This window comes from Gossypium hirsutum, chromosome D06 (genome assembly GCF_007990345.1).
Source record: "Gossypium hirsutum isolate 1008001.06 chromosome D06, Gossypium_hirsutum_v2.1, whole genome shotgun sequence".
Lineage (NCBI taxonomy): Eukaryota > Viridiplantae > Streptophyta > Magnoliopsida > Malvales > Malvaceae > Gossypium > Gossypium hirsutum.
The window spans coordinates 16,872,503-16,895,950 of record NC_053442.1 but is presented as its reverse complement, the minus strand read 5'-3'; the positions used below and the strand labels follow the sequence as shown (position 1 = coordinate 16,895,950).

Sequence of the window (23,448 nt, the reverse complement as noted above, 5' to 3'; positions counted from 1 at the left end):
ATATGTTAAATATAATGGGATGTATCAATAATTATAATAATATTAAGGGTAAGCTACAAAAGTAGTCACTTTTGTTTGCCTCAGATTACATTTTAGTCACTTATGTTTGAAATGCTACGTTTTAGTCACTTACGTTATCATTTTGTTACGAAGTGGTCACTCTACTGTTAAACTCCGTTACCTCCATAATGGCAGTCCTACATGGCAGTCCAAATGAGTTTTAAATGCCAACTTGAATGTCCAGTTGTTGGGATGAAAATAAGTTTTTAATTAAATAAATTTAATTTGGACTATCACGTACGACATCCAAGTTAGTATTTAAAACTCATTTGGACTGCCACATAGGATCTCCGTTAGGGAGGTAACGGAGCTTAACGGTAGAATGACTACTTCGTAACAAAATAATAACGTAAGTGACTAAAACGTAACATTTCAAACATAAGTGATTAAAATATAATCTGAGACAAACAAAAGTGACTATTTTTGTAGTTTACCCTAATATTAAAATATTAAACCCATTATATATTATTATTTGTACACATTATAAAAATATATTATAATAAATATAACCATTATAATATTTTTAATATAATAATTGGTAGATACTATAACAGTTTTTAATTGTATTATTAAATATAATATCACATTAATACTATTATTATAATAATAACTATTATTAAATATTATTTTAATATATTATATATTATTGTACCCAAAATTTTAGTTTAATATTTTTTTAATAATATATTAACTAATAATATTTTTTGAATTATTCTTTTTTAGATTATTTTAATATATTAAAAAAACAAATAAATTATCTACCTTATGATAAATATAAATACAAATATAATATTGAAAAAGCATCCATCCATTCGTATTTTATTGGTCGTAAAAACTAAGGAAAAAAATTATAATCACAAATACAAGCGACATGCGGTTGATAAAAACCAAGGACCGTTATTATTTGCACCAAAAAAACTCTGATTAAAAAAAAGGCTAACAACAAACAAACGAGAACGACACACACAAACGCAGACTTCACAGGCAGAAGTAGAAGAAGAAGAAAAAAAAAGCGAATCAGGAAACTAAAATTTAATCCATAAGAAGGTAGGATTCTCTCTCTTCCTTTTCAAGTTTTAAAACTCATAATTTGTTTTAGTTCTTCAGTTTTTTTTTTTTGAAAAATTAAATCAGCAATTCAGTTTATTTTTTTCTTTGGAGATTTTCCGTCGTTAGAATATCCTACTTAATTGAACTTTTGATCTGATTAAATCGATCTTTCTTTTTCTTATTGGTCTCAATGAGGATTAGCTGATTAAATTGTTAGGGTTTATCAGTATCCGCATATATAAGCATTGAATTTCGTGGTTTATTGGATCGAGCAGTGCAGAGGAGTTTCCAGTGCAAGTAAAGAAGAGGAAAGAAGAAGAGATTGGAATTTGAGGTGGTAGACTTGTAGTTTTCTAGGTAATTCTAAATTTATTTTGAGAATGTATTATTGATATTATGTTTTCTATGTAAATAAAACTTTGTTGCTAAAAAATTTAAACTTCTTTTTTTATCAGTAAAATCAATTCCAATCTAAGTTCCCCTCAAATTTGGTTTAGATTCATAAGTTTCAGAGTAGTGTTTTTTGTTGTAACTTATTCATTCAATTTGTTGCGGTTTTCATATGGCTAGGGAATTGGGCGTAGCAAATTTTGTGCGGTTGTGGTTGTTTTAGTAGCAAATGAATGAATCATGACGACTGGGATCAGGAGGGATAGTTGTCGATGGGCACTCCTGACAACAAACTATCTGATCTGATTGATATAGTTAAGTCGTGGATCCCTAGAAGGAGTGAGCCGCCGAATGTGTCAAAGGACTTTTGGATGCCCGACCAGAGTTGTAGGGTATGCTACGAGTGTGACTCCCAATTTACAGTTTTTAACCGTAGACATCATTGTCGACTTTGTGGCCGAGTTTTTTGTGCCAAGTGTACTGCAAACTCAGTTCCTGCCCCATCTGATGAGCCAAGGGCTGGTCGGGAAGATTTGGAAAGGATTAGGGTATGCAATTATTGTTTCAAGCAATGGGAGCAGGGGATAAGAACTGCTGAGAATGGGACTAAAGCACCTAGTCCTGGTCTCAGTCCATCACCATCTGCAACAAGCTTGGCCAGTTCCAAGTCCAGCTGCACTGGTGTTAGTAGTAGCAGCACTGTTGGTTCTACTCCGTATTCAACTGGACCTTACCACTGTGTGAATTTTAATTCCGTTGTTAGCCCTTGTGGATCTGCTCAGATGAATGGATCTGCTGAACAAAACAATGAGACATTTGCAACGAGCACAAATCCAAGTTCAGCCATTGTAGATTCTTCTTTAAACCATTTTGGCTTTTGTGGTAACAGGTACCTTTGTCCTTGCTGATGTATTTTTGAGTAAGCAGAAATGTTTTATACCTTTTGTTACCTTGTCAAATTTTCTTCAACTTCAGATCACTAGCATGCATTGACTGAATACATAATCTCAAGTTCTTGTGCTTTTTATTTATGATTTTGAGCTACTGATCAAAACCTAATGCTTTCTTAACTGTTGGGTCCAGGAGTGATGATGAATATGATGATTATGCTGCAGATCGCTTGGATTCAGAATCAAGGCTAGATGCTCATTCCAAAGAGTATTTTGGTGTTATCAATATTGATGAAATTGACTGTGCTTATGGATCAGTTAAAGTCCATCCTAATGGGGAGAACCTTTATGCAAAATCTTTGAGTGGCTCACCTTTAGCTGAGAATTCCAATGAACAAATTGTGGATGGGATTAAGAAATTTGAAGAAGTAAATGGGCAAGAGAATGCCGAGGAGGGTGAAGCTCTTGATTATGAAGTGGATGGTACAAATGCCAAGCCTGTAGATTTTGAGAATGATATGCTACTGTGGCTCCCTCCAGATCCTGAGGATGAAGAGGATGAGAGAGAAGCTGCTCTATTCGATGATGATGATGATGATGATGAGGGTGCTACAGGGGAGTGGGGATATTTGCGCTCTTCAAATAGCTTTGGCAGTGGGGACTACCGAAGTAGGGATAAGTCCACTGAGGAGCACAGGCAGGCCATGAAAAATGTGGTGGAAGGGCATTTTAGAGCTTTGGTAGCTCAGCTTTTGCAGGTTGAAAACCTCTTTGTGGATAATGAGGACGGTGCACAAAGTTGGTTGGATATAATAATTTCTTTGTCTTGGGAAGCTGCAACACTTTTGAAGCCAGATACTAGCAAGGGAGGTGGAATGGATCCTGGAGGATATGTGAAAGTTAAATGCATAGCTTCTGGGCATCGCAGTGAAAGGTAATATCACCAAACACATTCTAAAATTTGTTAATGTTCTGCATAAAGGATGCAACTTCACTTGTTTTTGTTTAGGAATTCTCAGTATGTGACAGATAACAAATCAATCATACAAATAACTTGTATTGTTAGTAATCAATTCTATTTTTGATTTCAAGACAGTTAACCAAAGGCAATATCACTGACTTCGTTTTAAAATTTGTTAATGTTCTGCAAAAAGGCAACTGCACTTGTTTTTATTGAGAATTCTTAGCGTGTGACAGCTTTCAGATCAATCATATAAATAACTTGTCGTTAGTAATCAATTCTATCGTTGATTACAAGACACTTAACTGTGTCTCATGGCATGAGCATCTGATCATTACGTCTTGAAAGATATTTAATTGTTATTTTGTCGAATATACTTTAAGTATCTATATAATTACCAAATTTCAATGTCAGGTTGGTAATTTCCGATATATCAAATGGTTCATTCTTTTCCTCATTCTGTTGATAGGTACTATCTAACTCATTGCAGTTCTTTGACTTATTGGGCATGAGTTAATGGCTAAAGTTCTTTCTCCTAATATATCCCTTCCTGATTGGCTATTATTTGTGAATTTCCTTCATATTTGTATCTGAGCATTCATGAAGAATGATTTTGCTGTGATTTTTAATGTTCATTTGGGGGAACAGAGAGAATAATCTGGAGAGATTGTTGGCTTATGTTAGTTGGATTATATATTGGTCTTAATGGAAAAGAAAGTATAATGAATAATCAATGTAAAGGCGTTGCCAAAAGAAAGCTTTGAACATTCTGTAGTTCTTTCTATGTGCCATTTTATTATGTTAATAGGATTCTGATTCTTTTTTAATAAATTTTTTTTCTAGTGCTGTGGTAAAAGGAGTTGTTTGTAAGAAAAATGTGGCTCATCGACGAATGACATCAAAAATAGATAAACCTCGTTTTCTAATCCTTGGAGGAGCTTTGGAATATCAGCGCATTTCTAACCACTTGTCAAGTTTTGATACGTTGTTGCAGCAGGTTTGTGTCTTTAACTGTTTCCTTCTATATTGATTGTCTATTAAGTCTAGGTTCCTAAAAGGGGCAAACCTGGAAACCATTCTTTTGATTCTCACCTTACAGAACATGAAGCAGTTAAGGCTAAGTTTTATTTTTTCAAGCTTATTCTCCTCTTTCAGGAAATGGACCATCTTAAGATGGCAGTTGCTAAAATTGATGCACATCATCCTAAGGTTCTTTTGGTGGAGAAATCTGTGTCCAGATATGCTCAAGAGTATCTTCTTGACAAAGGCATATCACTTGTTCTCAATATTAAGAGGCCACTCTTAGAGCGTATAGCCCGCTGCACTGGTGCTCAAATAGTTCCCTCTATTGATCATCTTACATCACCGAAGCTAGGGTATTGTGATGTGTTCCATGTGGAGAAATTTCTTGAGGAGCATGGAAGTGCTGGGCAAGGAGGGAAGAAATTGACGAAGACTCTAATGTTTTTTGAGGGTTGCCCTAAGCCTCTGGGGTATACTGTAAGTCCTTTCAGTATACACACGCACATCCATTTCCTATTTGTCAAAACTTCTGCATGAAAATAAGGGTTATTGTTTATTTGTTTTACTCTGATTATATTTTATATATTCTCTTCACGGTAAGTTAAGGTGCATTTGTTTCACAAATTTGAGAACATGATACAGACTAAACACACCACATGCTCAGCAACGTAAATACCTGATCCCGCTAAACCTAAAATAGTGGGTAAATTGACCAGGCTCTGTGGAATTAATGAACAATCATGGAAGTGTACTAAAGATTCATTTGTCATGTCTGACATGAGTCAAGTATTTACTCTTCTATCTAAAGTGCCTGTGAAGTGTGAACACATCTGCATTTCTTTTCGTTAAAATCTGGAGCAATCGGTTTGAACTTTGTTGAAAACTGTTGTTTCTTTCCACTCATATTGTAATACGCTGCTGTAGCTTTAGATTCAACCATCTGTTAGCTTTAGATTTGGTATCTGGTGTGGCCTTTTACAGTACTTGGCCAAATTTACTTGGAGTAATTCTAATCAGAGGATGGACCAATGTTGTGAGCTTCATCTGACCATAACTTACACTTGTTCTCCGCCATAATCTCATTAGTTTGCACTCAACAATTCAAAGCAACCAGCATTTTTTGGGGGGTGAGAAGGTGGGGATGGGTAACAGGCTTTTCCACTAAGAATATTTTGTTTTAACCATTCTCAGATTTTGCTGATGGAGCACTTACTTTGACTACTAGGTGAAAAATCAATTCAGGCCATCTGGATTCTTTTGGATGATCCTATAACTAGCTAGTGGAAAGAACCCACCTTAACATACTTTTCAATATTCAACTCCTCTAATCTATGCTAATTAGAGCATCACGTGAGAGCAACAGCTCGATGAGGTGCTCTTTGTCATGCATAATTTCTAGATTACATTTCAAATATAGTGTAGCAGAAACTATACTTTAATCAGTTTTGTTACCAACTGTTAGGATGGTAAGATGGATAGTGGACCTGCATAAAGCTCTGGCATGTCATGTCATGCCATGTAAATTCCCACAAATACACTAGTTAACCACTGTAACGTGTATTTCCTTGATAAAAATGATGGCACTAAGATGGGTTGAATGCTTCCTTTGTTTCAGATTTTACTCAAAGGAGCCAGTGGAGATGAGTTGAAAAGGGTGAAACATGTGGTCCAATATGGTGTTTTCGCAGCTTATCACTTGGCTCTTGAGACATCATTTCTAGCTGATGAAGGGGCTACGCTTCCAGAGCTCCCATTAAAATCTCCTTTAACTGTTGCCTTACCCGATAAACCATCAAGTATTGACAGGTCTATTTCTGTCATACCTGGTTTTACCATCTCATCCTCTGGGAAGCCCATTGTTTCTCAACCTATAGATGAAGTGCAGAAATCCAACAAAGCAATATCTGTTAGACCATCATCTGACAACATTGACCCCCCTGGCAAATGCACTGGGGTCAGTTCATCTTGCTTGTCAAAAGGTACTCATGCTCAAATTACATTCAAGGGATCTCCCTCAGACTTGATCGAAATTATTGGTTCACTGTCTGATTCAGGGGCGTATATATCTTATAACGATGTTCCCTCCCTAAATCATGCATTTAGCAAGGTCGATGGAGTGGATCCTAAAGAATCTGTTGAGACACCAGCTAGCATTGGAGAAGCTTTAATGGGTGACCAATTCCTATCAAAGGCCCCAGAGCAGGGTGGTGCCAATTATCATGCTGACAGCAATATGTTGTCTGCAAATCATGTAGGTGGCACAGAGTTGGCCTCCTCAAAACGAGAGACTATTAACAGCAATGAGGAGGTGATGTCCTCGAAGGAAGAGTTTCCTCCATCACCTTCAGACCACCAGAGCATTTTGGTATCATTATCAACACGTTGTGTGTGGAAGGGAACTGTGTGTGAGCGGTCCCATCTCTTGCGAATCAAATACTATGGTAGTTTTGATAAGCCTTTGGGGCGGTTTTTACGAGATAATCTGTTTGATCAGGTAATTGTTATTTCATGTAGCAAAGATACCTTCTTCTTTGCTTCTAATTTCTACAACTTAAGATTCTTCTCATCAGAACACCCATTGTCGCTCGTGTGAGATGCCATCCGAGGCACATGTTCATTGTTATACTCATAGGCAAGGTAGCCTGACGATATCTGTCAAGAAACTACAAGATCTTCCCTTACCAGGAGAGCGGGAAGGCAAGATTTGGATGTGGCATAGATGCTTGCAATGCCCTCGAATCAAGGGATTCCCCCAGCCACTCAAAGAGTTGTAATGTCTGATGCTGCTTGGGGTTTATCCTTTGGGAAATTTTTGGAGCTTAGCTTTTCGAACCATGCAGCTGCTAGCAGAGTTGCAAGCTGTGGTCATTCCCTTCACAGGGATTGCCTTCGATTCTATGGGTAAGTTTTTACTTAATAAATATCAAGTATTATGTATACTAAAGAATTAAGATTACTGGTTTGAATGGAGTGATCATTTGTGAAGATGGCACTTCTGGAAGGTTGGTCTTTTTCATTCTGTTTATGTGATTTGTCTAGTCTATAAGCAATCAATTTGCTTTCTCTGTGAACCATTGATCAAATGTTAGTCATATGTGTCATTTTGGTGATTTTGGGTAACTTATTTATCTTATGAGACTGACTTAACTTGCTTTGTTATTATCTGGATTAGCCCTGTATTTATAAAGCCTGTTGCAAAAAGCAAGGGCTACATTTTTAACCAAAGAGGAAGACTGCTGCTGTGTGCTGATGCATTTGATCTTCATGTTCTTGATTTTTACTAACTGTAGAAATACCTAGTCCTTGAGCAAAACAAGTCACACAACTCCACACGTGCTCATCTATGCACGTGCATGTGCACTGGCACATTAGTGATGTACGTTATTTTTGCAAAAATGAAAATTTGTTGGACTTATTTTAAACAAAAAAAAAATCCATTTGGCTTTTGAATTGAGCGAGTCTGCTCTGTTTGGGAATTTGGGACATATATAGTTGGTTTAAGTTGGCTTCTGAAATTCATCAGTGGATTCGTCCAGGTAGCCTGGCTACATCATGTCTCCTTATTAGTTCTTCAGTCTTCTTGTTTCTATTCTTACCCAGTATAGTTTACTGGCCTAGAAGAATTATCAGGAAAATGAGATCATTATGTAGTTGAGAATATGGGCATATATCTGTGTGTACATATGTATGAGGTCTCCTTATTGAGGGACCGCCTGAACTTGCCAATTGGTTGTTGCCCCAAGGAAAGTGCCTAATTTTCTTGAAGCCCTAGGATTGACTTCAATCCAGTTATTCCCTTCTGGCTAATTAGGTTTATTTGCCATGGAGGGATGGGAAGGGTAGGGTTAATGAATGGTATGGATTGTAAGAAACAGAACACTAGAAATTATCAAAAAAATATTACTTGCCCATGGCATCCGCTCTTATTATACTGTTTTACCATTTGTAGTTTCGGGAGAATGGTTGCTTGTTTCCGATATGCTTCCATTGATGTTCATTCTATTTATCTTCCACCTTCCAAACTGGAATTTAATTATGAAAATCAAGAGTGGATGCAAGCCGAAGCAAATGAGGTTTGAATATGTTAATACTCGTTCCTCTTCATAAAGCTATTCTTGAATCAAATAACACCTAAGAGATGATTAATATGGTTTTGCAGGTGAGTAACAGGGCAGAATTCCTATTTAATGAAGTGTACAATGCACTTCAAAGGATTTCAGAGAAATTATTAGGTTCAGAGTCCCAAAATAGTGGCATAAAGGCACCTGAAAGAAGAATCTGTATCGAAGAACTGGAAGCAATGCTGCAAAAAGATAGGAAAGAGTTTCAGGTAGTTGATTTGAGATTCATCTTCACCCTGCCCGTCACTTATGAGCGAAACTTGCTGTCTGATTGTTAATTTGTTTTTCTCTTTTGCATAAAAGCTTCTCAACATGCTGTCTGGTTTCTTATCTGTTTCCTTGGGAATCTTTGCAGGAAGTGATTTGTAAGGAGGTGAAAGTTGGCCAACCTGTTACTGACATTCTTGAAATCAATAAGTTGCGGAGGCAGATACTCTTTCTTTCTTATGTTTGGGACCAACGGCTGATACATGTACATAGTTCGACTAACAATAATGTCCAGGAAATTATGAGCAGTTCCATCCCAAAGCTTGGACTGAAGCCTGTAAGTTCTGTGGAGAAGTTTGTTGAGATGAATGTCACTCCCAAACCAAGTAAAGCCTTTAGCAGTTTTAGCTCTGCTGTAGTTGAGACCAAGCCTGATATAGACATAAATCATGGAGGCAATGCTGACGAAATCAGCAAGCCAGGTGGAGATCACAAAGAAAGGGGTATGGACCAGGACTTCCAAGAAAAGGAGGCTGAACCTTCTCTTTCTTCTAGTGCAACCAATTCTCTAGAATCTGCAAAAGTTGTCCTGCCGGAAGGGGAATTTCCTGTTATGGCTAATTTATCTGACACCCTTGAGGCAGCATGGACTGGCAAAAGTCATCCAGCTAGTGTTGTTCCTAAGGAGAATGGTTACTCTGTTCCTGATTCAATCATTACAGATGTGCCAGCTGCAGTAAATTCAGATCTGGGAATTTGTGCTAGTGATTCTAATGAAGTGGAAGTGGCTCATTCTCCTCAGTCTGCTTTGCCTGCTAAGGGACTTGAAAATAAGAAGTCTATGAGCCAGGCAAGCATGCTGTTTCCAAATGTCCACAACTCATTTAACAAGAAATCTTTAATCAATGCTCAAAAACTCAGTATTGGTGAGTACAATCCAGTCTATGTCTCATCATTGAGGGAGTTGGAAAGGCAAAGTGGTGCCAGGCTGCTGCTTCCTATTGGTGTTAATGACACAGTAGTGCCTGTTTATGATGATGAGCCAACTAGTATTATATCATATGCACTTGTCTCATCAGATTATCACTCACAGATGTCTGAGTTGGAGAAACCAAAAGATGCTTCAGATTCTGCAGTTTCATCGTCATTTTTTGATTCAGTGAATTCACTCTCACTTAATTCTTTTAACGACTTATCATCTGATACATACAGAAGTTTTGGATCTGGTGATGATAGTATCTTGTCTTTGTCTGGGTCATTTAGCTCCCTGGTTTCCGACCCTATCTCATACACACAGGATTTGCATGCCAGAGTTTCTTTTACAGATGATGGCCCCCTTGGGAAGGTGAAGTATTCTGTAACTTGTTATTATGCAAAGCGTTTTGAGAGCTTGAGGAGGACTTGCTGCCCTTCAGAGCTGGATTTTGTACGCTCTCTCAGTCGTTGTAAGAAGTGGGGTGCTCAAGGTGGGAAGAGCAATGTCTTCTTTGCAAAAACTTTAGATGATCGATTTATAATCAAACAAGTTACAAAGACAGAACTAGAATCGTTCATCAAGTTTGGACCAGCTTATTTCGAGTATTTATCCGATTCAATCAGTACAAGAAGCCCAACTTGCCTGGCAAAGATTTTGGGTATATATCAGGTATTATTTATTAATATTACCTATGTAGTTATTTAGCTTAGATTGCTAACCTGTATGGAGAGTATTTAGAGTTCATGACTGAAGTTTTGGCTAATAATTCCAGGAAAAAAAATTGTTTTAGTAGCCCAATGCATTTGTTATCTATTGCTTTTCCTGTCTTCTCAACTATGCTTTCCAATTCTTTTTTCGAAAGACTCTTAGGGATATTTGTTTGTGTGCATCTCCTTACTGATTTAAACATGAACTTCAACTTTGGTTTAGATTTGTGTCCAAACATGGTGTGTTAACACTTGATATTCTGATGTTATAAAGCCTGAGAATTGAACTGCTTAAGTGCATTTCGCTGGGAAGATTTTTGATGTTCCTGTACTTTTACTGAATACAAGTTCTAAATATAAATATTAGGTTTTTCTTATTTTAAGATAAATTTACCATGATTTTTGGTTTAACTTTTTTTCTGGTGTCATCGTCTTGAAGGTTTCATCGAAGCACCTTAAAGGTGGGAAGGAGTCAAAAATGGACGTTTTGGCGATGGAAAATCTTCTCTTCAGGCGTAATATTACAAGGCTTTATGACCTTAAAGGATCCTCTCGATCTAGGTATAACCCTGATACAAGTGGTAGCAACAAAGTCCTTCTGGACCAGAATTTGATCGAAGCAATGCCAACGTCTCCAATTTTTGTTGGAAGCAAGGCAAAACGTTTGTTGGAAAGAGCTGTCTGGAATGACACTTCCTTTCTTGCTGTAAGTTTCAATTTAACGTACTCATTTTGAGCTTACTGTGCTACACATACTATTTTGAAGATTTAAAGATTTTCCTTTTTATTTTCATAATCCGCTGTGAATGAAATAAGTTGTAGTGGTGCGGCATAAATTTTGGTAGTTATCATGCTGACCTGAGAGAAACAATAGCCGGTAATATAGAACTCGGTTCTTCTTACTAGCATTATATTTTACTATATAATTGAGTGGTGATGTTTGCTCTGATTTTTCTGCTATGGCATGCATATGAGCTAATTGAACTGATCCAATGGTCAGAGTAATGTTTTCTGATAAATTAGTCAGAGCTGAATGCTTATATTTTGCTAATAATTACATATGCACTTTTGGCACAGCTAATCGATGTAATGGATTACTCATTACTGGTTGGTGTGGATGAGGAAAAACATGAGCTGGTTCTTGGAATAATCGATTTCATGAGACAATACACATGGGACAAGCACCTTGAAACTTGGGTGAAAACCACAGGCATACTTGGCGGGCCTAAAAACGAATCTCCTACTGTGATCTCGCCCCAACAGTACAAGAAACGATTCAGAAAAGCTATGACTGCTTATTTTCTCATGGTGCCGGACCAGTGGCCGTCTCCAACAGTGGTTCCTAGTGGATCACAGACAGATGTTTGTGAAGAAAATACACAAGGCGGTACTTGTTCGTGTTGAATGAAAATGTAAATCCTTCCGGACATGGGTATATTCATTTTTTAGTTCTTTTCATATAGTTGTATTCAAATATATATTAGACAACAAAGCTCTTGCAATATGTAGGTTCAATGCCCATTCTTCTTTTCGTTTTTAAATTTTGTATTCCTTCCAATTGTAATTTGTAATGGCTGCCACAGTTGTATTATTATCTGTTAATTATTTCGTTGTAAGCAGAAACCTGTAGTGTGTTTTTTTTCTGTATACTTTTTTATGAATGCATTCTTTCTATTTACCTTTTCAACTCCATTTTGTTTAAAATTATAATATACGATCCAGCTTATTCTGAAGTATTACATAACTTTTTTTATATTAAGATTAAATGAATATGTTATAAAAGTTTATAAAAATTAAGAAATGATGACTAAAATTCTAAAAAACAGAAGAAGAAAATAAATGGTAACTAAAATAATAATAAAATTGAGATGTTACAAAACCTTTTAAAAGTTTTTAAAAATAATTATTGATGGTCATCTGAATTTAAAAATCTACACGTACTAGATTAGCCTTTATCATTAGGCTTTCTTTCTCATTCCTTGCTTTTGAACTTAATATTTAGGTATATAATATTTATAATGGTTATATTTTAATAATATTTAGAATATAGGTTATATATTCAAATTAAAGTTTACAAATAATTATCATTAATTGCTTACAAAGATTTACAATTTATTTTTTACTACATTCTCATAATATTAACTAATTTAAACATCATTTAAATGTATATTTTACTTTTCAAAAGCACTTTTTTTACAACACTTTTTTTATAACAATTTTCAAAAGCAACGAAAAATTTGTCCTGAATTGGTGTCACTCATTATATCAATTCAGTTGAGAAATAACAAAAAGAAAAATCATTTTTTTATTGTTTTACAAAGTAACAATTATTTTATATAAACTTTTTAAGAATCATTTTAAATCCAGAACAAATTATAGAAACACACATTTAGAGTTGTCCATCCACAGTAGCTAGTTTCAAAACGATTTCAAGCACAAATCCCCATTTTATTATTTAAAGTATTTAAAAATAATTAACTTTAAATATACTTTTTCTTATTTAAATCAAATCAAATTGATTTGAAGCATGAAAATTTTTGTTTAAGCTCAACTTAGATAGACGTGCTACTCAATTTATGGACAAGTTTATTCAGGTTTGGTGGGACTCAGACATATTAATCTCTAAAAACTTCTTTATTAACAATTACATTCTTTGTTGATTGAGTTTTAACTCGATTAATATTGACATTATTGCTAGTGTAGGAGGACGTAGGTTCGAGTGTAGCATTTTTTTTTTGCTTCTTTTAGCCATTAAACTTATTTTTTTTTGTCAAATCACCCCAAAATGCATAGAAAAGTTAACGTTTCTTAACTTTTGTTAATGTGACATATATATGGATTGTCACGTGGATGATATGTCAATATTTAATTAATTTTTAAAATTTTAAAAATATTAAAAATATTTTTGAAATTTTTAATTTTTAATTTTTTAAAAATTAATTCAATGTTTATATGTCATCCATGTGGCAATCATGCTATATTTCACATCAATAAAGTTAAAATGCATTAACTTTTTCATCTATTTTTAGGTAATTTGACAAAAAGTACAAGTTTAAAGACTAAAAAATATGAAATATTAAATAGAAGGCTAAAAGCATTCCACTTAAGAAGTCAATAGTGCTCTCTTAGGTCTTCCAAAGAAATAGTGGATACTGTGGTTGGGAAGAAGACGAATGGTGACTTCAAGGATATGGACGATAGGAATGAGTTAGCCTCCTCAAAGAAAAGTTGATCTAACTAACTGTGAAAAGTTCATTAATAGTTCCATCTGAAAATCCAACGCTGATCTGCTCTATTTGGACGAGGAAAACCTACAATCCGGACGGTCTGAGAGCACAATTGAGAAGCATCTGCAAAACAAAAAAGAAGTTTGAGATCCTTGTTGCAGGGCAAAACTTGTTCATAATATCTTTCGAAGATGAGAATGATTTTGAGCATATTATGGAAGGGCATCCATGGTTTTTTCGAAAACAATTAACTATTTTTGATCGGCTATTGAAGTCAATTGAGCGAAACAAGATTCGACTAATTTATTCTCTGTTTTGGCTTACGTTTGGCCCGTGTCCACCCGAATGTGATAAGAAGGACTTGATGCATGCTGTTGGATCCACTTTTGGGGGTATAATTCGACCAGAGATTAAAGGTGAGTTTGTAATGACCCAAAATTCATGGGCATCGAAAAAGTGCAATATCAGGCCTCCATCTTAGTAAACTGAGCCCGTAAATAATTATTAGGAGTAATTATGAGTCTATTAATGTGTCTAATTAAGTTTCAATTAGATGAATTTAGTTTAATTAAGAGAAATTAGAAAAAATGACTAAATTGAATTAGGGGTAAAAGTTAAATTATAGATTAATAGAAAATAAAAAGGATTAAAATGGCAATTAAGCCATTAACAAGAAATGAGGCGGCATATATGTAATAAAAATCTAAGATTTTTATGTTATATTTTAATTATAAAATTTATTATTTAGATATAAATTATGTTAAATTAATTTAAAATAATTATTATTATATTAAGAAAATAAATTAAATAAAGACAAATGTATGGTGATGATAATAGATAAGTGGGTGGTGTTGGTAAATACATGTGTAATAATAAACATCTATTTAATAATAAAAAATGTATTGCTTATTAATTAAGTAAATATATATTATTATATTATTATAATTAAAAAATAAAGTAAATAAAAGAAAGTAAAGAAATAAAAACGAAACAAAAGAAAAAGAAAGGAGAAACAAGCAGAGAACATTTCGAAACAGAGCAGGAGAAAGGAGAAAAAGAAAAAGAAAAAGAAAAACTAAGGTTTGAGGCTTTAAGCTTTACTTTGGTAACTCAATCAAGTCCTTTCTTTTAATTTTGATGTTTTAGAAGTCTTAGAACAAAGTTTTGTTGAATTTAAGTTAAAATTTTGAAAGTTCTTAGATTTTTGAACATGATTCATGTTGAACAAATTGTTGAATTAGGGGTTTGATTGATAGAATTTCTAGTTAGAATTGATAAAAGGATTAAATTGTAAAGTAAGCTATAAGTTTTATGTTGTAGGGACTAATTTGAGGAAAATTCGAAATTAGTGAAATATGCTGAAAATTTAGTAGATAAATTTGAGTTTGGAAGAAATTTGAATAGAAATAGAGTGTGAATTAAATTAGAAAAGTAAATAAATTTAGTTAGGATTAAATTGGAATTAAAGTATAAATTAGATAGAAATTCTATTATTATAAATTAATATTGTAATTAATACTGTAAATTATTATTATTTTCGTAGCTAACAAGGAACTCGAGGCATCTACACACAAAGGAAAGGAGAAGATTATTGAGGAATAATCGAGCAAATTCGGATTTATATTACTATAATTCAAATTATTTATTATTTAATGTTAAATTTAAATTATGTGTATGGTAAGCAAATAATAAGGTAAGTGACTTTAATGAATTGAATTTGGAAAATTAAATTGAATGAGAAAAGTATTTGTTGGTATTGAATTGTGTTTTGATTAGTGAATGGAAAATTAAAATTGATATTGAAAATGAATTCTTGAAATAAAAGTGAAAATTGAATTGCGATTATATGTGAATAACAGAAATGCACCTTGAATTGAGAAAGTGTATTGAATTAGGAATATGTGAATTGAAAATTGATTGAAAAGTGGAAAATGATTCAATTGAAAATATGAGAAATTGTGACTGAATTGAGTTTTAATTAAGATTTGGAATGCCCTATTAACTAGTCGGGTTAAGTCAAATATAGTTGGTGTTAAAATTAAGTGACCCAAATCCTTATTTAAGTTAAATACTATGGTAAAATAAAATAAAAGTAAAATCCCTATAGAATTATACTTCTTTTATTTTATTTTAGAATAAGGTTTTTTAAACCTTATTAAACTCCATCTATTTGATATTATTAGAATAAGGAGTTTCACTCCTATTAGAATAAGGTTTACAAGCCTATAAATAGGCATAGTCTACTCCTCTTGTAATTAATTCGAATTCGACATAGTGAATTTTCTTCTCCTTTGCCCGTGATTTTTTCCCGAAAGGGTTTCCACATAAAATCTGTGTGTACTTTATTTTTCTATTTCTTTTTTTTTGCGATATATTGTCATTACCAACATTATATTTTTCTCAGTTGGCATGCCATAAGATTTGGAAGAGTACGAGATTTATCGGCTTTGCTGATTAGGCACTTTATGTGTCGTATATCAGGCACTTTATGTGTCGTATTCCAAACACCTCGTGTGTCGTTTCAGGCACTTATGTGTCGTATATTGATCAGGTACTATGTACCATTTTAGGCACAATGTGCCGTACTGGTGTGTTTGGGTTGGAATCTATGTATCCGTCAAAGTCCAGATTGTTAATAGGGTGAATAACTGAAATGAGAAAATTATATAAATATGATTGATCGTATTATTGAAAATATTGAAAGAAATGAGAGAAAAAAATGAATTGTGGATTGAAATTGAAAGTGGAAATGGAAAACATGAACTAAATGTTCATGTAGTAAAGGTAATTAAAGTTATGACATATGATTAAAAATTGATGCATAGTTAAAAGTGTATTGTTAATACTAATATAGTTTAAGAATGAATTAATGTAAGAGAAAATCAATTGTTATATACTTGATATTTATATTTTATTATGGTTATTACAGTTTGAATTATGGTAATACCATTGAGTATAAAATACTCAGCGTACGGTTGTTTCTGTGCGCAGGTTGAAAGAAGTCCAGAGTCTCGGTTCAACATCCAGAACAATCCCGACTCCAGCATAAATTTTGGTGATGTTTTCTCCTTTATTTGAAAGTGGCATGTACTAGGAGTTTTATAGGTTATATAGATGTGATTGTAATGTTGGTTGTAAAAAAAATGTTATACCATATTTTGATATTAGTTTAATAAAATGGTAAAGATTATATTATATAATTTGTCATTAAGTTAGAATAAAAAATGAATGAAGTTATTAGTTAAATTTGAATGATATTATGAATGTTTAGTTATTAAATTACTATGTTAATGAATTGGTCATGATTTAAGTATATTTGAGTTTATATTGTTTTTGGTTGTGCCATTGGTTTTGGATTGGTTGTTGTTTGAAAATTACAGGGAAGGTTAGATGTTTATAAAGGGGTTATATTGAATTTTTAAAAAAAAAATTGGAGTACTCGAACAAGTCCCGTTCCATTATTAATATGTGATTTAACTTTGAAGGTCCATTAAAAGGGATTTTATGATTTTAATTTTTATATGTTTGTTATTTACTTGTGAATTGTTCATAAATTGACCGATATGTTCTGTAATGCCTCGTAACCCTGTTTCGACAACGGTTTGGGGTTAAGGAGTGTTATAGAGTTTTGTTGAATTAGAGTTAATTTGGATGTTTAAAAACTGTTACGAATAGGTATTTTTGTTTCTCTAAATAGACAATGAAAAATCTAGCTCTCTTTCAAATATGAGAATCTCCCGACTTTTTGTTTTGGGTGTGGCCGATTAGGTCGTGGGGTTAAGGATTGTACATAGATACCGTCTGGAGATCGAGTTAAGGCAGAAGATGATCTACCTTATTCATTAGCGCTCAAGATTGAATCATCCATAATAGGAAAAGAAAGTTTATTATTTGGTTCCTTAATGAAAAGAACAATGAAACAATATTATTACACAGGTATGGAAGCAACGAGTAGAGATAGAGGTTTTTCACCAGATTCTATGAAACGATACATCAGACGGCGAACGAAGGTTACTCTGAGAAGAATTTTACTTTTTTGGAAACTGTGAAAATTTGGAAAAATTATAGGGGTATCAAAGCTAATTTATCTCTTCAAATTACGCCTATAGACGTGAAAGATAAGTCTAACAAGAATTAATATGTTGATATAGAAAACTTAAAAGGAAACTCTGAGCTGGAGGGGTCTACCAATTTAATAGGGGCCTAAAAATTGGGTCACAAAAAAAGAAGTTGGCGCTGCTTAGTCAATAGAGATATATTTGACACAAACATGTCTAAAATGATAATGGGAAAGTGAAAATTTAATCAAGAGGAGTCAGATGATATTGAACCATATTCCTCTGTTGAAGACATAGCGAAAAGAGTAAAATCTGACAGTGGATATTCTGAAGTTCTCACAATAATTGAGCCTTCGTGGCCTATTTCGAAGGATGACTTAGATTCTTCACAAATTATATCAGCGACTGCCAAATTGCAAGCCGACCGAAAACAATGAAGCTTTTATGTTGGAATGTCCGGGGATTGGGGAATCCTCGGGCTACTAGGAGGCTTCAACATACGTTGAAGCTTTACAAACCTCAACTGGTCTTCTTAATGGAGACAAATTGGATCACACTCGAATAGAATGTGTTCGAAAACGCTGTGGTTTTCATAATGGGTTGGATGTTTCAGCTTCTAGTTCGCGAGAAGGATTAAGCGTTGCCTGGAATGGGTATTATTTGATCCAAGTTTGCAGATATTCAAATAACCACATTGATGTAGAAATTAGTGAAGAAGACGACTCAAACAAATGGAGGTTTATTGGTTTTTATGGAAATCCAAGACAATCCAATCGACAAGAATCGTAGAATCTTCTTCGAAGGTTACGAATCACCTGTTCATTAACATGGTGTGTTTGTGGGGATTTTAACGAAATTATGTATGCACATGAGAAAATAGGAGGGGCAACAAAAGACGAAAGGCAAACAGGGGAGTTTTGGAAAGCTTTGGCAAATTGTGATTTGATTGATATGGGTTTCATGGGACAGAAATTCACTTGGAAAAGGGGAAATTTTGCGGATACAAATATTATAGAAAGACTCAACAGAGGAGTGGCGAATATTAAGTGGTTAAATTTGTTTACTAATTTTTCGGTACATCTCCCTCACTGTTTCTCCGATCACTGCCCAATTTTCATTCAAACAGAGACAAATGTAAAACACTTTGGGAGAAACTGGTTTAAATTCGAGTCTTGGTGGATACTTGCAGATTCATGTGAAGAAGTTTTTAAGAAACTATGGGATAAAAATTCAAGAGATGTTTTGGATAAACTAGAATATATTTGGGTTGGTCTACAAAGTTGGGGGAAAATATCAAGGGAGATCGCGATAAGAGAACGAAGAATCTTCGGAAAAGATTGGTTGAACTTGATGGCATGATTAGGGATGATGATACTTTAGCTGAAATAATTTATGTGAAATTAGAATTAAATAGGGGAGATGGAGAAGGAGGAAATGTATTGAGAACAGAGAGCCAGAGCTAATTGGTTGCGCCAAGGGGATAAAATACGACTTTCTTTCATAGCAAAGCATCTCAAAGACATAAGACGAACACAATACGAGGATTAAAAAATATTGATGGTATTCTTAAAACAGAAGACAAAGATATTGAGAATATCATAAGAGATTATTTTATGGGGCTCTTCCAATTAAGTGGGTCGATGACATAAATCATCTCATTTCGGGTGTTAAACGGTGTATCGATGAAAATATGAATCAGTTATTAATAAAAAAATATAAAGAGGAGGAAATAGTTGAAGCACTCAACAGTATAGGGCCGACCAAAGCTTCCGGACCTGATGGATTTCCAACCATTTTCTTCCAGAAATTTCGGCACATTATGGGGAGGGAGGTAAGCAATTTATGCTTGGAGGTCCTTAATAAAGATAAGCCTGCAAAACCTTTGAATCACACAGATATTATGTTACTTCCAAAGAATGCCCATCTGAAAAACCCTACAAACTTTAGACCAATTAGTTTCTGCACGGTGTTCTATAAAACCATCTCAAAAATTATAGCAAATAAATTTTAAAAAGTACTTGATCTTTGTATCGATTCAGCTCAAAGTGCGTTCGTAACGAAAAATTAAAAACTGATAGCGTACTTCTTGCCTATGAAATTCTTCATACCTTGCGAAATAAAAAAGTGGGAAAAAAAGGTCTTATGGCACTTAAGATCGACATGAGCAAGGCATACGATCAGGTGGAATGAGAGTTTTTGAAACAAATGATGACCAAAATGGTTTTGACGATTTGTGGGTTGATCTTATCATACACTGTATTAACACTGTTTCGTATTCAGTTATTTTAAATGGTGTGCCAGGGATGGTCTTTACCCCAGAAAGAGGTTTTGCGTCAATGTGATCCTTTAATCCCTTTCTTATTTCTCACTTGTAGTGAAGGGCTTTCAACTCTATTAAGGCTCGCAAATGAGTAAGGGAGTTTGAGAGGGGTTAAGGCAAGTAAAAGGGGGCCTTAGATTTCCCACCTTTTTACTGATGACTGTATTTTATTTAGGGAAGCGACTGATAAAGGTACTACGACATTCGAAAAGGTTCTAAAATAGTACGAAGTTTGCTCAGGCCAATGTGTCAATTATGGGAAGTTGACTGTGTTTTTCAGTTCAAATACCATTGATACAATCCGTGTTACCATTTCAAATAGGTTGGGGGTCAAACGGTCCAACAATTTCGAGAAATATTTGGGTCTGCCAAATATGGTGGCCAGGAAGAAACATCTGGCATTCCAACACTTAAAGGATCGCATAAAGATGAAGATCGACAGCTGGAGTACACTTTTATTATCGCGAGGAGTAAAAGAGGTTTTCATAAAAGCTGTTTTACAAGCAATCCCAACATACACAATGACATGCTTTCTATTACCGAAATCAATATGCAAAGAGATGGAACAAATTATAGCAAATTTTTGGTGGCAAAAGGGTTATGAGAGATGTGGGATCCATTGGTGTTCATGGAGCAAATTATTCAAATTAAAGTAGTGTGGTGGTCTTGGTTATCGTAATTTAGCAAAATTTAATTTGACCCTTCTCGCAAAGCAAGGCTGGAGATTAATTGACAATCCCAAGTCCCTTTTAGCACGAACGTTGAAAGCCAAATATCATCCAAATTCTGATTTCTTAAATTCAGGGTTAGGGAACTTACCTTCATATACTTGGAAAAGTATATGGGCTGCAAAAGGACTCCTGCTATCTGGACTGTACTGGAGGGTGGGCACTGGCCGTGACATTAGAGTCGAGGACGATGTTTGGGTTTTGAATGTTGAAGGCCTGTTGACCAGACATATGGTTAGTAGGCAGAATATTATAAAGGTTACGGATCTTATTGAAAGTACTACTAGATCATGGAGAACTGAGTTGATTTTGAATACATTTTCTAAAGATGATGCTCAAAAGATTCTACAAATTCCACTGGCTCATCTTCCTCATGATGATTTTCTAGTACGGCGGGGTGAATCATTCGGCGAGTATACCGTGCTAGCGGATAAAAGTTACTATTACAAGGTAATGCTCAAAATATTAATAGTTACAACCTGATTGAAAATAATAAATGCTACAAGAAGCTGTGGAATAGTGACCTCGCTTCTAAATTAATTATTACAGCTTGGAGAGTCACTCTCAACTATCTTCCTACACTAGTGAATCTAAGAATAAAAAGATTAACTAATGAAGTTGTCTGTCCAAGATGCATGCAAGGGCTGGAAACTAGGGAACACATTTTTCGCGATTGTGTTGTTACAAAGGAAACATGGGAAAAATTAGAGTATGTCTGGTCTCTTGATATATCCCAAATGGAGTTTATGGAACGGTTTACCTGGGTCTTGTTAAACAGTAAGACAGATGGATGTCGAATCTTTGTCTACGCCATTTGGGCTATCTGATCCGCTAGAAATCAATGGATTCATGAAGGACATAAGAGATCTGGAGCAGAGACAACGAAGTTCATATTACAGTATATACAGGACCTAAAAGATACTGATAGAAAACATCTTACCTTAAGTCCGGACTCTGATTTATGGAGACCTCTGAAACAAGGCTTCTTTAAAATGAACTTTGATGCTGCTTTTGATAACAGTAAAAACAGATCATGCTCGGGAATCATAGTTAGGAATTTTAAAAGAGATGTTTTGGCCTAAAAAAATGGTCCACGACAACATTCCTTCCGGATTCGCAGCTGAAGCCATTACATGTCTGCAGGCGGTTACTGTGGGTAGAGATTTGGGGATGAAATATGTTGAAATTGAGGGCGACTCCCTGACGGTAATCAAGAAAGTTAAAAATCCATATAGAGAAATTTACAATTGGACCATATATTCATGATATTAAAGAACATAATGCGGCTTTTTATGAATGCAAGTTCCAACATGCAAGGCAAGCAGCAAACAAATCAGCACACAATTTGGCATCTGAAGGGATAAAAAGGGTAAAAATGCGTACCTTGTTCATGAAAATGTTGGTCAAGATCTAACTGAATCGGGAGTCGATCGGGGATGAAGATGAAGCCTACACCGAAACAGAATCATCAAGTGGTTATGTGGAGTATGAGAAGATGTTGAATCCATTTCTCTGTCTGTTTGTCTTCTCTAAGAGCTGGTCGTTTGGGATGCAGATATTTTCTACAGAATAATCTAGAAGAAGACAACTCATATGGCTGGGTTGCTGTTTTATTGTCGTTTAGTTTACTGTTTCTTTTTCTTTGAATTTTGGTAGGCCTTTAGTCTTTGTTTTTGAGGATTGGCTCGTGCTCTGTTATTAGGCTTTACACTTTGGTCTTTTTCCTTTTTAAATACAACCCAGTAATTTAATAAAAAAAATAGAAGGCTAAAATAAATTTTTTTTATAAAATACAAAATTTTAAATTTTATGAGTATAAAATTTAAGGGTATTTAAGTTGTTAATTTAGTAAATAACTAAATTAAATTATTAATAATTAAAATTTAAAACTCTTAACATATTAACTTAGATTTTTATTAAAACCCATACAATATTTAAATTAACCGTTAATTGAACAATTAACTTTCATTAATTTGGTTGATTTTTGAATTAATCGAAATTTGTAACATATTTTAAGTTTAAAACATGACAATAATTATAACGATTTTTTTTTTAGTTTAAAACATGAAAAAAGAATAAACCAAATAACACAATGAGAAGACTAAATTAAAAACCACTAAGAAAATAATATATATTTTGAAATAACAGAGTATAGATATATATTTAATTTTAATTAAATTCATAATAGTTTTTTCCATTAGACAATTACATCACATGCATTGAATTAATATATATTTGACTTACATGTATGTGCCATATAATATTTATTTTATTAGCTTCGGTGAATCGATTAATTAATCACTTTTGAACTGAATTAATTAATAATTAAAATTTTAATTGATCTCGGTTGAATTAATTTCAATGATCGATCGATTCACTAAATTAATTTGATTTTAACCACTCATAAATTATATTTTAGTGTTTAGAAAGTCATCTTATAATTAGATTTGAGTGTAATTGCTTGTAACTAGACAAAGATGACATATTTGGGTAATTATTGTAATTAATAGATGTCACTAAATTGGGTGTAATTGGAGTATCCTAATTACACTTTCTAATTATTAGGGGAAGGTGAGAATTAGAGTATTTATACTCAAATCTAATTTTAAAAATTATTTTTATATAAATTATAAAAATTATATTATAAGCATGAACACATACGAATATTTGGAATGGTTATGACAAAAAATTTCTTATATTATAACCTATAAAATTATATTATAATTTTTT

The 23,448-nt window shown here is 33.9% G+C and overlaps 1 protein-coding gene and 1 long non-coding RNA gene across 3 annotated transcripts; one reads left to right on the top strand and one right to left on the bottom strand.

Moving 5' to 3' along the window:
- Window positions 1–946: 946 nt before the first annotated feature.
- LOC107900990 (1-phosphatidylinositol-3-phosphate 5-kinase FAB1A) lies at window positions 947–12,072 on the top strand. Its single transcript, XM_016826805.2, is given in 15 exon segments — window positions 947–1,107; window positions 1,386–1,467; window positions 1,681–2,389; window positions 2,584–3,324; window positions 4,195–4,348; window positions 4,507–4,851; window positions 5,990–6,353; window positions 6,429–6,868; window positions 6,945–7,113; window positions 7,116–7,275; window positions 8,324–8,447; window positions 8,534–8,704; window positions 8,851–10,347; window positions 10,825–11,091; window positions 11,463–12,072. Coding segments are annotated over 13 exon segments (5,376 nt in total). The 5' UTR covers window positions 947–1,107; window positions 1,386–1,467; window positions 1,681–1,772; the 3' UTR covers window positions 11,790–12,072.
- A 928-nt stretch (window positions 12,073–13,000) lies between these two features.
- LOC107900992 (uncharacterized) lies at window positions 13,001–22,407 on the bottom strand. Of its 2 annotated transcripts, XR_001685088.2 has the most exons (6): window positions 22,102–22,407; window positions 21,659–21,918; window positions 21,036–21,585; window positions 20,810–20,934; window positions 19,418–19,550; window positions 13,001–13,735 (listed from the first exon to the last, which is right to left on the bottom strand). It is a non-coding gene; the product is annotated as an uncharacterized lncRNA (long non-coding RNA). The 2 variants fall into 2 exon arrangements; XR_001685087.2 differs by lacking the exon at window positions 19,418–19,550.
- Between the last annotated feature and the right edge of the window lie 1,041 nt (window positions 22,408–23,448).